Source organism: Mobula hypostoma, chromosome 8 (genome assembly GCF_963921235.1).
Source record: "Mobula hypostoma chromosome 8, sMobHyp1.1, whole genome shotgun sequence".
NCBI classification, from domain to species: domain Eukaryota; kingdom Metazoa; phylum Chordata; class Chondrichthyes; order Myliobatiformes; family Myliobatidae; genus Mobula; species Mobula hypostoma.
The window spans coordinates 108,252,145-108,268,644 of record NC_086104.1 but is presented as its reverse complement, the minus strand read 5'-3'; the positions used below and the strand labels follow the sequence as shown (position 1 = coordinate 108,268,644).

Sequence of the window (16,500 nt, the reverse complement as noted above, 5' to 3'; positions counted from 1 at the left end):
TGTGGTTTCAACTATTCACTGAGAGTGTACATGTAAACGGAAATGATTAAAGTGAAGTCTCTGATCAGTTCAAAGTGAACGGTAAGTTCTGCATCTTGTGTCTCTGTTGTGAACTTACTTTGAGAAAATGATGTGTTGTACTTTTCTGAGGGAAATTAGCTGCTGCAACTAGACTGTAGTGAGGCCTTGAAGGAGGCATGTTTGGCTAAATAAACCTCCAGCACTCATCGCTGGAAGTTTTCTGTCTGTTGGAAAGATTACTGATCACCATGGTGAAGTCATTACTAGCTGCAATGTGCTATCCAAGTCACCTCAAGGTAGGTGGAAGAAACTTCATATTACGAAAGGAGAGGCAAAACTAACTTGCCGTATTGGTAATAGTGGTGTGAGGGATAGGTGTGCCATGCACAATTGGTGAACATAAAACATAAAACATAGAATACAGAAAACCTACAGCACAATACAGGCCCTTTGGCCCACAAAGCTCTGCTGAACATGTCCTTACCTTAAAAATTACCCAGGGTTACCAATAGCCCTCTATTTTTCTGAGGTCCATGTACCTGTCCAGGAGTCTCTTGAAAGACTCTATCATATCTGCCTCCACCGCCGTCACCGGCAGCCCATTCCACGCACTCACCACTCTCTGTGTAAAAAACTTACCCCTGACATCTCCTCTGTACCTCCTTCCAAGCACCTTAAAACTGTGCCCTGTCATGTTGCCATTTCAGCGCTGTGGAAAAGCCTCTGACTATCCACATGATCAATGCCTCTCATCATCTTCTACACCTCTATCAGGTCACCTCTCATCCTCCGTTACCCCAAGGAGAAAAGGCCGAATTCACTCAACCTATTCTCATAAGGCATTCTCCCCAATCCAGACAATATCCTTGTAAATCTCCTTGCACCCTTTCTATGGTTTCCACCTTCTTCCTGTAGTGAGGTGCCCAGAACTGAGCTCAGTACTCCAAGAGGGGTCTGACCAGGGTCCTATATAGCTGCAACATTACCTCTCGGCTCCTAAACTCAATCCCATGATTGATGAAGGCCAATACACTGTATGCCTTCTTAACCACAGAGTCAACCTGCGCAGCAGCTTTGAATGTCCTATGGACTCCGACCCCAAGATCCCTCCGATCCTCCACACTGCAAAGAGTGTTGGTGTCCCAGCCCAGGGCTGAAATGGCTAGCATGAGATATGCATTCAGGAAATCAGGAGACATGAGATCCAGGGAAACCTGGCTACAAGGATTCAGAATTTGCTTGTCCATGGAAGGCAGAGGCTGGTAATAGACCGAGTGTACACTGCTGGGACCTGTTGGTGTTCTGCTCTATTCTGTTCTGGGACCCCTGTTCTTTGTGAATTTTATAAATGACTTGGATGAGGAATTGGAAGGGTTAGCAAGTTTACAGATGACATGAAGGTTGCTGGCATAGTGGATATTGTGGAAAGTTGTCAGAGGTTACAAATGGATGCTGGTTGTTTATACTGAGAAGTGGCAGATGGAGTTCAATCCATAAAAGTGTGAAGTGATACTACTTGAGGTTGACCTTAAAGGTAGAGTACAAAAGTATAGCCCCCATTTTTCTAACTTCCATGTGCCTTTCTAAGAGTCTCTTAAATATCAATAATGTATCTATCTCTACCACCACTCCTGGCAGCTTGTTTCACGCACTGATCCCTTTCTGTGTACAGTAAAAACCCTATCTCCTATACTTTTCACCAAACACCTTAAAGTTATGTCCCATTATATCAGCCATTTCTGCCTGGATTCTCTAATCCAGGCAACATCTTGATGAATCTCCTCCGAACCCTGTCTAAAGTTTCCACATCTTTCCTATACTGAGCCAACCAGAATGGAACGCAATATTCCAAGTGTGGTTGAGCCAGAGTTTATAGAGCTGCAACATTACCTTGCAGTGCTTCAACTCAATCCCCCAACTAATAAAGGTCAACACACAAGACATCTTCTTATCCACTCTATTAACTTGCAGTGCCACATTGAGGGATCCTATGGACCCGTACACTAAAAATCCTCAGTTCCTCCACACCGCTAACAATCCTGCCATTAGCTTTGTACTCTGCCTTAAAATTCAACCTTCCAAAGTGAATCACTTCACCCTGAAGTCATCACAGAAAGAATAGTAGTTACAGAGTGCCTGGGGTTCTTGGGCTGCCCTGGCCCACCGGGATTAGCACCTATGAAAACATTTTTGTCTTCTCTGCCAAAAAGAATCTGGATTGGTTTATGGAGAAGGTTTAAGAACTATTACAGCAGAAATACAAGGTGTTCTTAGACCAAGAGCTCAACCACACTGCCATGGAATGAAACAGTACTAAATTCTAAGATTAAGCAGAAAAACCCTGATCTAAAGAACAGACAGTGGGTGGAAGGGGCAAGGCATCCAACCATTTGTTAATGGCCATGGTTCAAAGCTGTCCAGACCAACTGCAGACCAAGCACACAAGGAACTAAGAATGGAGAACAGCTGATGGAAGGAACTGTGACATGGTTTCCTTGACTCCATCCACTACAACTAGTGCCACAAGGTTTTGTGAGTAGCCCCCTGCACTACTCACTTTATCCCTATGATCATGTGTCTAAGCACAGTGACAATGTTGAATTCATGTTTGACAATGACACCAGTGTTGTTGGTCGAATCAAGATGGTATCAAGTCAACATACAGGAGGGAGATTGAAAATCTGGATGAATGGTACCACAACAACACCTCTCGGTCAATGCCAGCAAAACCAAAGAACTGATTATTGACGACAGGAGGAAGAAACCAGAGGTCCAGAGGTTCATTCGGGGATCGGAGGTGGAGAAGTTCAGTAACTTTAAACTTCTTGGTGTTGTCATATCAGAGGATCCAGTCTGAGACCAATACTCAAGTGACATCGATATGGGTAGAGCTGCGTAACACTAAGGGGCAGAAGACGCTGGTGGGAGTTGTGTACAGGCCACCTAACAGTAGTAGTGAGGTCGGAGATGGTATTAAACAGGAAATTAGAAACGTGTGCAATAAAGGAACAGCAGTTATAATGGGTGACTTCAATCTACATGTAGATTGGGTGAACCAAATTGGTAAAGGTGCTGAGGAAGAGGATTTCTTGGAATGTATGCGGGATGGTTTTTTGAACCAACATGTCGAGGAACCAACTAGAGAGCAGGCTATTCTGGACTGGGTTTTGAGCAATGAGGAAGAGTTAATTAGCGATCTTGTCATGAGAGGCCCCCTGGGTAAGAGTGACCATAATATGGTGGAATTCTTCATTAAGATGGAGAGTGACATAGTTAATTCAGAAACAAAGGTTCTGAACTTAAAGAGGGGTAACTTTGAAGGTATGAGACGTGAATTAGCTAAGATAGACTGGCAAATGACACTTAAAGGATTGACGGTGGATATGCAATGGCAAGCATTTAAAGGTTGCATGGATGAACTACAACAATTGTTCATCCCAGTTTGGCAAAAGAATAAATTAAGGAAGGTAGTGCACCCGTGGCTGACAAGAGAAATTAGGGATAGTATCAATTCCAAAGAAGAAGCATACAAATTAGCCAGAGAAAGTGGCTCACCTGAGGACTGGGAGAAATTCAGAGTTCAGCAGAGGAGGACAAAGGGCTTAATTAGGAAGGGGAAAAAAGATTATGAGAGAAAACTGGCAGGCAACATAAAAACGGACTGTAAAAGCTTTTATAGATATGTAAAAAGGAAAAGACTGGTAAAGACAAATGTAGGTCCCCTGCAGACAGAAACAGGTGAATTGATTATGGGGAGCAAGGACATGGCAGACCAATTGAATAATTACTTTGGTTCTGTCTTCACTAAGGAGGACATAAATAATCTTCCAGAAATAGTAGGGGACAGAGGGTCCAGTGAGATGGAGGAACTGAGCGAAATACATGTTAGTAGGGAAGTGGTGTTAGGTAAATTGAAGGGATTGAAGGCAGATAAATCCCCAGGGCCAGATGGTCTGCATCCCAGAGTGCTTAAGGAAGTAGCCCAAGAAATAGTGGATGCATTAGTGATAATTTTTCAAAACTCGTTAGATTCTGGACTAGTTCCTGAGGATTGGAGGGTGGCTAATGTAACCCCACTTTTTAAAAAAGGAGGGAGAGAGAAACCGGGGAATTATAGACCGGTTAGCCTAACATCGGTGGTGGGGAAACTGCTGGAGTCAGTTATCAAGGATGTGATAACAGCACATTTGGAAAGCGGTGAAATCATCGGACAAAGTCAGCATGGATTTGTGAAAGGAAAATCATGTCTGACGAATCTCATAGAATTTTTTGAGGATGTAACTAGTAGAGTGGATGGGGAGAACCAGTGGATGTGGTAGATTTGGATTTTCAAAAGGCTTTTGACAAGGTCCCACACAGGAGATTAGTGTGCAAACTTAAAGCACACGGTATTGGGGGTAAGGTATTGGTGTGGGTGGAGAATTGGTTAGCAGACAGGAAGCAAAGAGTGGGAATAAACGGGACCTTTTCAGAATGGCAGGCGGTGACTAGTGGGGTACCGCAAGGCTCAGTGCTGGGACCCCAGTTGTTTACAATATATATTAATGACTTGGATGAGGGAATTAAATGCAGCATCTCCAAGTTTGCGGATGACACGAAGCTGGGTGGCAGTGTTAGCTGTGAGGAGGATGCTAAGAGGATGCAAGGTGACTTGGATAGGTTGGGTGAGTGGGCAAATTCATGGCAGATGCAATTTAATGTGGATAAATGTGAAGTTATCCACTTTGGTGGCAAAAATAGGAAAACAGATTATTATCTGAATGGTGGCCGATTAGGAAAAGGGGAGGTGCAACGAGACCTGGGTGTCATTATACACCAGTCATTGAAAGTGGGCATGCAGGTACAGCAGGTGGTGAAAAAGGCGAATGGTATGCTGGCATTTATAGCGAGAGGATTCGAATACAGGAGCAGGAAGGTACTACTGCAGTTGTACAAGGCCTTGGTGAGACCACACCTGGAGTATTGTGTGCAGTTTTGGTCCCCTAATCTGAGGAAAGGCATCCTTGCCATAGAGGGAGTACAAAGAAGGTTCACCAGATTGATTCCTGGGATGGCAGGACTTTCATATGAAGAAAGACTGGATGAACTGGGCTTGTACTCATTGGAATTTAGAAGATTGAGGGGGGATCTGATTGAAATGTATAAAATCCTAAAGGCATTGGACAGGCTAGATGCAGGAAGATTGTTCCCGATGTTGGGGAAGTCCAGAACGAGGGGCCACAGTTTGAGGATAGAGCGGAAGCCTTTTAGGACCGAGATTAGGAAAAACTTCTTCACACAGAGACTGGTGAATCTGTGGAATTCTCTGCCACAGGAAACAGTTGAGGCCAGTTCATTGGCTATATTTAAGAGGGAGTAAGATATGGCCCTTGTGGCTACGGTGGTCAGGGGGTATGGAGAGAAGGCTGGGGTGGGGTTCTGAGTTGGATGATCAGCCATAATCATAATAAATGGCGATGCAGGCTCGAAGGGACGAATGGCCTACTCCTGCACCTATTTTCTATGTTTCTATGTTTCACAAAGAAAGCTCAACAATATCTCTTTAGAAATTTGCAAAACTTCAGCATGTCACCTAAAATGTTGACAGGTTCTATAGATATACAGTGGGAAGTATCCTAACTGGTTGCATTACAGCCTGGTATGTGAACAGCAATGTCCAGCAACAGAAAAGTCTACATCAGATAATGGACGTAGCTCATTTCATCACAGACAAAGCCTTCCCCACTGTGAAGCACACTGACATGGAGTGCTGCCATCCAGCACCATCAGATCATGTTCTCTCTCACTGCTGCCTTTGGTGGGGCAGAGGTACAGGACCCTGAGGTTCCTCAAAACCAAGTTAATAACAGCCTATTTACTCCTCAGCCACCAGGCTCCTGAACCAGTATGGATAACTTCACTCACTTCAACACTGATTCCACCAGCTGTGGAATTACTTGACACAAAGACAGAAACTTCTTGTGAAGTTATGACAAGAAAAGAACTTAGGAACACAGCACTCAAGGGAAGGATTGCTGAACACCTTAAATGATGGAAACAAGGACTAAATTAAACACTCCATATTTATTTTAAAGTAACAACAGAACTTCACATGAAACTGGTATTAACTATTCCTTAATGCACAACATAAAATTAAAATGATGGCAAATAAAAATGTAACATGGTAACAAAGCAATACTGAAGGTAAGATGTAGTGAACGGAGGATGTACAATAGTAACTGTTGCACCCTTTAATTAGTATTACACTCAATTGTGCTTCACAGTCAGGGTCTCTGAGGGAGGGTTCAATGTGGTGTCTGGCAGTCAGCAAGATTTCAGATGCCCAGCCCGAACACAGTGACAATACAATACGTGGTATTATTCTCCCATCTCACAGTGCAGCTCCCTGAAAACAGTTAAAAGGTGCACAGTTAGGAATTGTTTCAACATTGCCACATGCTTGGGCAAACTACTTGACAGAGTGCATGTTATTTTTATTTATATATTGTTTAAGTACTCCACGTCACAGTCCCATGAATCAGCATTTGGACATTCTGATAGCAATTAAATTAATCCCACGGTTCATCCCCATGTTCTACTTCTGAAAGCAAGCAGTGCCAGCTCCACTTCCCCAGCCCACCAGCATGTGGCAAGTTCTGTTGGATGTATGAGGGTTGATTTGTCTGGAACGTCAGAAGCTGAAAGGAAGTTTGTAAGGTTATGAGAGGCATAGATAGGGCAGACAGAGACTCCCCACACACCGCCCCCAGATGGAAATGTCAAAAGCTAGGGGGCATAAGTTTAAAGTGATATTCAAGTGACATTTTATTTACAGAGAGTGGCTTGTGCCGGGGAGGTGGTGGAAGCAGATACAATAACAATGTTTAAAAGGCGATTAGACAGACATTAACAGACAGGGAACGGAAGGGTATAGACCAGGGGCAGCCAGAAAGGTTTACTGCAGATTGGTATCATTATCTGTGCAGACATACACAACACACTGGAGGAACTCAGCAGGTTGGGCAGCATCCGTGGAAACGAACAGTCAATGTTTTGGGCCGAGACCCTTCGGCAGGGGCCCTATAAAGAAGGTGGGGGGAGGGTGGGAAGGAGAAGGCTGGTAGGTTCCAGGTGAAAAACCAGTAAGGGGAAAGATAAAGGAGTCGGGGAGGGGAAGCAGGGAGGTGATAGGCAGGAAAGGTGAAGAAGGAATAGGGGAAAGCACAATGGGTAGTAGAAGGAGGCGGAACCATGAGGGAGGTGATAGGCAGCTGGGGGAGGGGGCAGAGTGACATAGGGATAGGGGAAGGGAATTACCGGAAGTTGGAGAATTCTATGTTCATACCAAGGGGCTGGAGACTACCTAGACGGTATATGAGGTGTTGCTCCTCCCACCTGAGTTTAGCCTCATCATGGCAGTAGAGGAGACCATGTATGGACATATCCGAGTGGAAATGTGAAGCAGCGTCGAAGTGGGTGGCAACCAGGAGATCCTATCTGTTATGGCGGACGGAGTGGAGGTGCTCGACGAAGCGGTCCCCCAATCTGCGTCGGGTTTCACTGATGTAGAGGAGGCCGCACCGGGAGCACCGGATGCAATAGATGACCCCAACAGACTCACAAGTGAAGTGTTGCCTCACCTGGAAGGACTGTTTGGGGCCCTGAATGGTGGTGAGAGAGAAGGTGTAGCACTTACGCTTGCAGGGATAAGTGCCGGGTGGGAGATCTGTGGGGAGGGACGTGTGGACCAGGGAGTTGCAGAGGGACTGATCCCTGCGGAAAGTGGAGAGGGGTAGAGAAGGAAAGGTGTACTTAGTGGTGGGGTCCTGTTGAAGGTGGCGGAAGTTGCGGAGGATAATGTGCTAGATCCGGAGGCTGGTGGGGTGGTAGGTGAGGACAAGGGGAAATCTGTCCCCGTTGTGGTGACGGGAGGATGTTGGGGCAAAGGGCCTGTTCCTGTACTGACGTTCTGAATTACTTTGCTTTTGGTTGGATAGCTATTTGTTTGAACACATTTGTTTCTGACTGTATGAATTATTTCTATTTGTCACTATTCTATAGCATTAGATTATACAGATGGCTTGCTGGATAGCAAAACGAATTGCATCCAGTATTTATTCTTGATTGCTATTACCTCTTCAAAGAATGCAATGAGAGTATTAAAGCAAGGCTTTCACTTTTAAATTCTAGTTGACTATTCAGCAGTATTTTAGATGCTTATCACTTTTTACGATTGGTACATTTTATTTATTTTGAACTTAAGAGATGCATCACAGTAACAGGAACATCTGGCTCAATGACCCACGCCACCCAATTACACGCATGTGACCAATTAACCGACAAACCCATACGTCTTTGGAAAGTGGAAGGAAACGGGAGAGCCTGGAGGAAACTCCCACGGTCACTAGGAGAACGTTCAAACTCCTTACAGGCAGTTGGGGATTTGAACCTGGGTGGCTGGCATTGTTACGCTACCATGCCACCACTTTGGTATTTGCAGATGACTGACTTGACTGCACCACTTACAGAACATCATACCCAGTTCCCTGGGCTTAATTTACTTTGCCTATAAGAAAAGAACAAAGTATGAGGAGGCTCACAATCCTTCCCTTCATACACAGCTTAATGCTGAGATGATTCCAAGTTGCACAAAAAGAATCCTTTCTCGACAAGTCACAGTCATTCAGCAGCTAAGCAGAAATGCAATTGTTACAACATCAAACTTACCGTCGGTATTAGCATCCCAGTAGCAAGAATTAGCTGCGCTCAGACCGGCTCCATTCTTCTGCATTATCACAGTGGTCACTGCAGTCAAGTACAGTTCACTGGTCAGTATCCCACTGTTCAGGTACTTTCACACAGGTTTGACAGGGTAACATAGTGATTCGCACAATGCTACACAGTGACAGTTATTTTTGGCATTTTGGCAAGTTAGTAAAGAGAAGGTCTTGGGGAGTGTTGTAGAACACAGAGAAAGTTCCCAGAAATTAATGAAGACATAGGACAAGATAGGACAAAGTCAGCATGGTTTCCTTAAGGGAAAATCTTGCTTGATGATCCTGTTGGAATTCTTTGAGGAGATTAGAAGTGGGATAAAGGGATGCAGTGTATGTTGTATATTTGGACTTTCAGAAGGTCTTTGTCAGGGTGCCACACATGAGGCTGCTTACCAACTTAAGAAATCATGGTGTTACAGGAAAGTTACTAACATGGTTGGAGCATTGGCTTATTGGTAGGAGGTGGTGAGTGGGATAAAAGGACCCTTTTCTGGTTGGCTGCCAGTGACTAGTGGTGTTCTGCAGGGGTTGGTGTTGGGATCGCTTCTTTTTATGCTGTATATCAGTGATTTAGATGATGGACTAGATGGCTTTGTTGCCAAGTTTGCAGATGATATGAAGATTGGTGGAGGGGCAGGTAGTGTTGAAGAAACAGGTAAGCTGCAGAAGAACTTAAGCTGATCTGGAGAGTGGGCAAGAAAGTGGCAAATGAAGTATAATGTTAGAAAGTACGTGGTCATGCACTTTCGTAGTGGCTATTTTCGAAACGGGGAGATGCAAAGGGACTTAGGAATCCTTGTGCAGAAAGGCTCAGACAGAGTAGCATGGTGAACTTGTGTAATTTATTACTACATACAGCTGTGGAGGCCAGGTTGTCGTGTGTATTTAAGGCAGAGATTGATTAGTTCTTGATTGGACACAGCATCAAAAGTTATGAGGAGAAAGTCGGGAAGTGGGGTTGATGAGGACAGAAAAGGATCAGCCTTAACTGAATGGTGGAGCAGACTCCGGGCCAGATGGCCTAATTCTGCTCCTATGTCTTATGGTCTTATACAACAACATGCTTCTCCTCATCGGACAGGCATTGAGAACAAGAATTGGAACATCCTGTTACAACAGTATAGGACACTGGTAGACTGCACAATGGAATACTGTGTACAGTTCTGGTCATCATACTGTAGGAAGCATGTGATTGAGTTAGAAAGGGTGCAGAAAAGATTCACATGGATGTTGCTAGGACTGTAAAACTTGAATAATGTGTAAAAGATTCACAAGGATGTTGCTGAGATTGGAAAGCTTGAATAATGTGGAGAGCCTGTGATCACTTCCTTGAATTGAAGGAGAAAGGACAAGTTTTTCCCAAGAAGGTGGTGAGTCAATGAAATGAGCTGTCAGAAGAATCTGTAGAGATGGATACAATTTAAGTAAGATGTGGATGGGAAGGTTTAAGGGAATAGCAGCGAAACGCAGTCTGCACAGGATGGCATTCTACAGGGCCAGAGTGTGTCACATAATTCATATTTCGTCTTGGTCAACAATCTTTCGCAACACTTACAAATGTACTTGAAGGGTTTGCCCAGTCTGCTGAGTTGACGTAGACTGAGTTCCATCACGCTGTTTGTCCAGTGGTTAACTCTACTTGCCTGATACCCATTTTCACCAATTACAGTCTCTATTGACTAGAAAAAGTATAGCATTTAGTAATTTCAACAGCTGATTACCTCCAGTCAATTTCAATGCACCCAAATCACCTTTAACGTCTTACCTCTGTAATGATACCTGTTACTTCATCACCAATAAATGCAGTCTGAAAAAGGAAAAGCATTTATGGGTGTCTTTGAAAACTTTCCCACGTGGATTTGCATTCACATGCATCCACACTTTAAAATTTGTGAGAATGCCTGGCACCAGACTGCAGACTTTTAATTGTTTAAACATTATGTGAAAACTCAAAATGGTCCACAACCTGTACTTATGAAACAATCACAGAATGCAGAGGAACTGAGCAGATCAGGCAGCATCTATGGAAATGTATAAACCGTGGACGTTTCAAGCCAAGACCCTTTTTCAGGACTGGAAAGAAAAGGAAATGCCAGAATAACGGGGGGGGGGGGGGAGCAGGAAAGGAGGAATAAGTGGAGGATGAAAGGTGAAGAAATCTGATAGGAGGGAAGAATGGACCGTAGGAGAAAGGGAATGAGGGGGAGGCAATAGGTAGGTGAAGAAGCGGTATGAGGGAGGGAACTTATCTACTGAAAGGATAAATCGATGTTTGTGGCATCAGGTTGAAGTCCATGGACTGACATGAATGGGAAAGAGAATTGAAATACAATGTTGGAAAGTGTATGAAATACAATCTTGTAAAGTGTATGGTCATGCACTTTGGATGAAGAAATAAACAGGCAGATTATTAGTTAGATGGGGAGAGAATTCAAAATGCAGAGATGCAAAGGGACTTGGGACTTGGTAAACCTGCAGGTTGAGTCAGTGGTGAATAAGACCAATTCAATGTTGGCATCCATTTCTCGAGGTATAGAATATAAGAGCAAGGATGTGTTGTTGAGGCTCTAAAAGGCACTCGTGAGTCTACGTTTGGAGTATTGTGTGCAGTTTTGGGCTCCTTATTTTAGAAAGGATATTCTGACATTGGAGAGGGTTCAGAGAAGATTCATGAGAATGATTTCAGGAATGAAAGGGTTACCGTATGAGGAATGTCTGGCAGCTCTTGGGCTGTATCCCCTGGAGTTGAGGAGAATGAGGGGGGATCTCACAGAAACATTCCAAATGTTAAAAGGCCTGAACAGATTAGATATGGCAAAGTTATTTCCCATGGTTGGGAAGTCTAGGACAAGAGGGAAAAACTTCAGGATTGAAGGACATCCATTTAGAACTGAGATGCAGAGAAATTACTTTAGTCAGAGTGTGGTAAATCTGTGGAATTTGTTGCCAAGTCATCGGGTGCATTTAAAGCAGAGATAGAAAGGTTCTTGATTAACCAGGGCATCAAAGGGTTTGGGGTGAAGGCAGGGGAGTGGGGATGACTGGAACGATTGGATCAGCCCATGACTAAACGGCAGAAAAGACTTGAAGGGCTGAATGGCCTACTGCTGCTCCTCTATCTTATGGTCTTATGGAATTAAAATACTTGGTCATCAGGAAGTTCCGCTTTTGGCGGATGGAGCGGAGGGGCTCGACGAAGCTGCCCCCCCAGTTTACGGCGCGTCTCTCCCGCTGTGAGGAGCCGCATCGGTAGCACTAGACAATAGATGACCCCAGCACACTGGCAGGTGAAGTGATGGGAGGACTGTTTGGCGCTCTGAGGGGGCACTTTGGCCACTTGTAGGGAAAAGTGGCAGGAGGGCACTTCAGCCTCCAGATTGCAAACTGCTCCGGGGTGATTCCCCTCAGATTCAACTTTACAAGACACCCATGCTGGTACAGTTCAGTCTGTCAGCAACCCCATCACTGCATTCTGCCCTCTCCCCAGGCCACACCCTCTATAAAGACTCGCTGTTCATCCCCCCCTCATCCCTCATCCCGCACCACTCCCCACCTCCTCCCCACTTTCATAAGCGTCCATTTTCCCAACTGCCTTCCCCGCTCGAGCGAGCCTCCTCCCACCGTGCCGGCCGACGCAGCGCCTCAGGGGGCGGGGCCTTCTCTCTGACGTCATCGGGGCGGGCTGTCGGTTCCGAGCATCGTGTTATGCCTCAGGGTCTGTTGGTTCATCAATAGTAACAGAAACGTAGAAAACCTACAGCACCATACAGGCTCTTCGGCTCACAAAGCTGTGCCGAACTACCTAGGCTTACCCATAGTCCCTATCGCATCCGCCTCCACCACCGTCGCCGGCAGCCCATTCCATGCACTGGAAAAAGCCTCTGACTATCCACACGATCAATGCCTCTCATCATCTTATACACTTCTATCAGGTCACCTCTCATCCTTTGTCGCAGCAAGAAGAAAGGGTCGAGTTCACGCAACCTATTCTCAAAAGGCATGCTCCCCAATCCAGGCAACATCCTTGTAAATCTCCTCTGCACCCTTTCTATAGTTTCCACACCCTGTTTACACAGGCTCTTGTTTCTCACCATCAGGTTGTCAGTTCAACTCTCACTTAGACATGTATGGCCTGGATATATGGTTCAGGAAATTATTTTGGCTTGTTAACCATTTTAACTGATGGATCAAAAGTTAACTGGGAACATTGGTGTTGGCAAACATCGCTCTGCGGTGTGTGGATTTTGTCAGCATTATGAAACAGCTGAAGCATTCTTTTACTGTGTGAGCCATCTAAGGTTGAAAGAAAGCATGCAGACTGCACTATGAGCTTAGGGGGTTGACAGTTTTCATTTAAAAAACATTACCAAGTTATGGAAGTGACTTTAATTCACAGTATTGTCTCTCATATTTACAATCTATCGGGCTCTCTGGTGTAATTTAGTTTTCATTTGATAAAGGAACTAGGAGGGGTTTTACTTCCCAACTCTCTGCACCACACTCCAGTCTAGTAGGTGGCAGTAATGCACCTTTAAGTTGGACTGCCAACTGTCATTAAAAGTCAGAAAGAGGGCAGGGCAGTTGTCATGGGACCATGGGGTGGAGTTTGAGGGTGTTGCATCAGAGGAGGTAGAGCTGTTTTGCTGATGTCTCCGACGGCAAAGCACGATGTTGTGGGTGCCTACAGTTCTGCTTTTGCTGGTTTACACTTTCATTAAAATTGCTTGGTTATAACATGGAAGAGCAACAGGCCCTTTAGCCAATGATGTTGTCCCAAACTGACTGAGCTATTGACACCTAATCCTTTCTGCCTGCGCGTAGGTACATCTGCCTCCACTCCCTGTGTATTCATACACTTGTCCAAGAGTGTCAAACATCTCTATCTGTCTCCAGCATCACTCCTTCAGTGCATTCCAGATACCCACTACTTTCTATGGAAAAAAACCTTACCCAACACACCTCCTTTGAATTTACCCCCTCATATACATCCCCTTTATAAATAAGACATTTTAAACCTTGGAGTTGTTTGACCTTGGGTTCTAACATTTTTGTCATTCACTCTTTGGGAATTTTTCTTCTGTTTCATGCATGTCTGTGAAGAGCGAGAATTACAGGTTGCATACTGTGTACATTCTCTGATATTAAATAGAAACATTCAGCCATTGAAAAAGAAACGGCTGTCCATTATCCCTCTGCCTCTCAAATATTTGTAAACATCTATCAGGCCTCCCCTCAGCCACCACAGCTCCAGACACACACAATCCTAGTTTGTCTAACTTCTTTTTAAGTATTGTACACACTTTTAATCACCTTGTCATAGGAAAATTGTTATTAAACTAGAAAGACTACAGAAAAGATTTGACAGGATGTTGCCTGGTCTTGGGGACCTGGGTTATAAGAGATGTTGTGTAGACCTAGATCTGAATCAGGTTTAATATCACTGGCATAGGCTGTGAATTTTGCTGTCTTTGTGGCAGCAGTACAGTGCAAAAGATAATAGAAAAAAAACTGAATTACAGTGTGTGTGTATATATATATATATGTATACACACACATTCTGTATATAAAATATTTCAATTAAATATGTAGTGCAAATGAGAAATAAAAGAAGTATTGAAGAAGGGTTCATGGATTCAATGTCCATTCAGAAATCGGATGGCAGAAGGGAAGAAGCTGTTCCTGGTTCACTGAGTATGTGCCTTCAGGCTCTGTACCTCCTTCCTGATGGTAGCAATGCGAACAAGGCCTGACCTGCATGATGGGTGTCCTTAATGCCACCTCTTTGAGGCATCGCTCCTTGAAGATGTCCTGGACACTACAGAGGCTAGTGCCCATGATATGTTGACTAAGTTTATAACTCTCTGCAGGTTATTTCAATCCTGGACAGTAGTTTCCACCTCCAACCCCCCCACCCCCACCATACCAGACAGTGATGCAGCCAGTTAGAAAGCTCTCCATGGTACATTTGTAGAAATTTGTTAGAGTCTTTGGTGACATACCAAATCTCCTCAAACTCCTAATGAAATACAGCTGCTGTATCAATATGTTGGCTCCAGGTTAGATTCTTAGAGATATTGACACCCAGCAACTCCTGAGGACTGCTGAGTTTTCCCTCGTCTTACCCTTTCTGAAGTTCACGATCAGTTCTTTAGTCTTTGGTTGAGTGCAAGATTTTATTCCTCGGAATGTAGAAGATTGAGGGGTGACCTGAGAGGGATAAGACAATGAAGGCATAGAGAGGGTGAGAGCACATGGTCATTTTCAGAAGGAGGGAGTACTAAAAACAAAAGAGCATTGGTTTAACATCTGAGGTGACGGATTTAAAAGGAGCATCAGGGACAGCTGCTTCACACAACAGGTGGTGTGTATTTGACAGGAGCGGCCAGAAAGTATGGTTGAGCAGGGCACATTCACAACATTGTAAAGCCATCTAGATAAGGAATAGGAGAGGTTTTGAGGCCAAGCGTGGGCAGATGGAACTAGTTTCCTTGCTGTACCACTCCCCTTATAACACATGGTCTTTAACCCAAGCAGCATCTTCAACAGCATCTGTATATCAACACTGTTTAGCATCCTGCCATTTGTCCTATCCCTTTACATTCAATCTGCCAATGTGCAGCATCTCACACTTGGCTGGATTAAACCCCATCTGCCATTCGTCTGCCCCAATCTGCAATTCATCCATCTCCCGCTGTATTTTTTTGGCAACCTTTTATACCATTCACAAAACCAACAATCCTTGACTGGTCTGTGAGCTTACCAACTCACCGGTACATGTTTTCACCCAAGTCTGTGATATCCCAGTATGGGTCCCTGTGGAATACCACTCATCGTGGATCTTCAGCCAAAATAAGTCACACCAGTTGTTACTGTCTGTCTTCTATGGACAAGCTAATTCCGAATCCAAATGGCCAAGTCACTCTGGATCACGTGCACGTTGGCATTTTGTGGATAGAAGGAATAAGCTTGGTAAGTTGTGCGCAGGTGCTTGTATTCACAATAATTGATCTTTCAAGCACTCCTGTGTGTTATAAAAATCCCCGCTTCTCTGTTCTTTGTCCTCCTTCCATAAGTTGTTTAGTGTCCATAGTTCCTTATGACATAGAAGGAGGCTATTTCAGTCTACTGAGGTCTCTGCTGGCATAGAGAGCAATCCCTTTTCTCACTAAGTTTCACCCTAACCTATTTCCCCACAGTTTCATTGAATCCCCTCAGATTCTACACTCACCTGTATTCCAGTTACAATTTACAGCGGCTGACTAATTTACGATGTGGAAGGAAACATTTGAGCGTGTCCTTTGATCGAGCATAGAGGTCTTGGTTGATTTATCCTTCCCAATCTTTCACTTTCTAGTGATTAGCTGTACTCTGCAACACTGAATGTCTGAATTGACAGAGATATCTGATGCAAGGGAGTTGGACAAGCTGGGCTTGTAACCAATGAAGTGTAAGAGTGGGTGGTAACTTAAAAGATCCAATAAGACCATCTGACAATGGAGCAGAATTAGGCCATTTGGCCCATCGTCTGCTCTGCCATTTGAACATGCTGATCCATTTCTCTCTCAACCCCATACCTCTTCCTTCTCACCAAAACTGTTCACTCCTTGACTTATCAAGAATCTATCAACCTCGGCCTTAAATACACTCAATGGCCATTTGCAATTTTCTAGTCCACCAGAACTATGCTAGAATCTAGTGATTCTTGAAAGATCATTACTAATGC

At 44.3% G+C, this 16,500-nt stretch overlaps 2 protein-coding genes across 2 annotated transcripts in view; one reads left to right on the top strand and one right to left on the bottom strand.

Moving 5' to 3' along the window:
* The window catches only part of sytl3 (synaptotagmin-like 3), a 134,649-nt gene that overhangs the window by 23,717 nt on the left and 94,432 nt on the right, over positions 1-16,500 (top strand). The window lies entirely within an intron of this gene.
* Positions 6,196-12,409, bottom strand: LOC134350198 (dynein light chain Tctex-type 1-like). Its single transcript, XM_063055184.1, has 5 exons — positions 12,331-12,409; positions 10,543-10,584; positions 10,333-10,456; positions 8,728-8,805; positions 6,196-6,406 (listed from the first exon to the last, which is right to left on the bottom strand). Exons 1-5 carry the CDS (start codon positions 12,355-12,357, stop codon positions 6,336-6,338), a joined length of 342 nt encoding a protein of 113 aa, XP_062911254.1. The 5' UTR covers positions 12,358-12,409; the 3' UTR covers positions 6,196-6,335.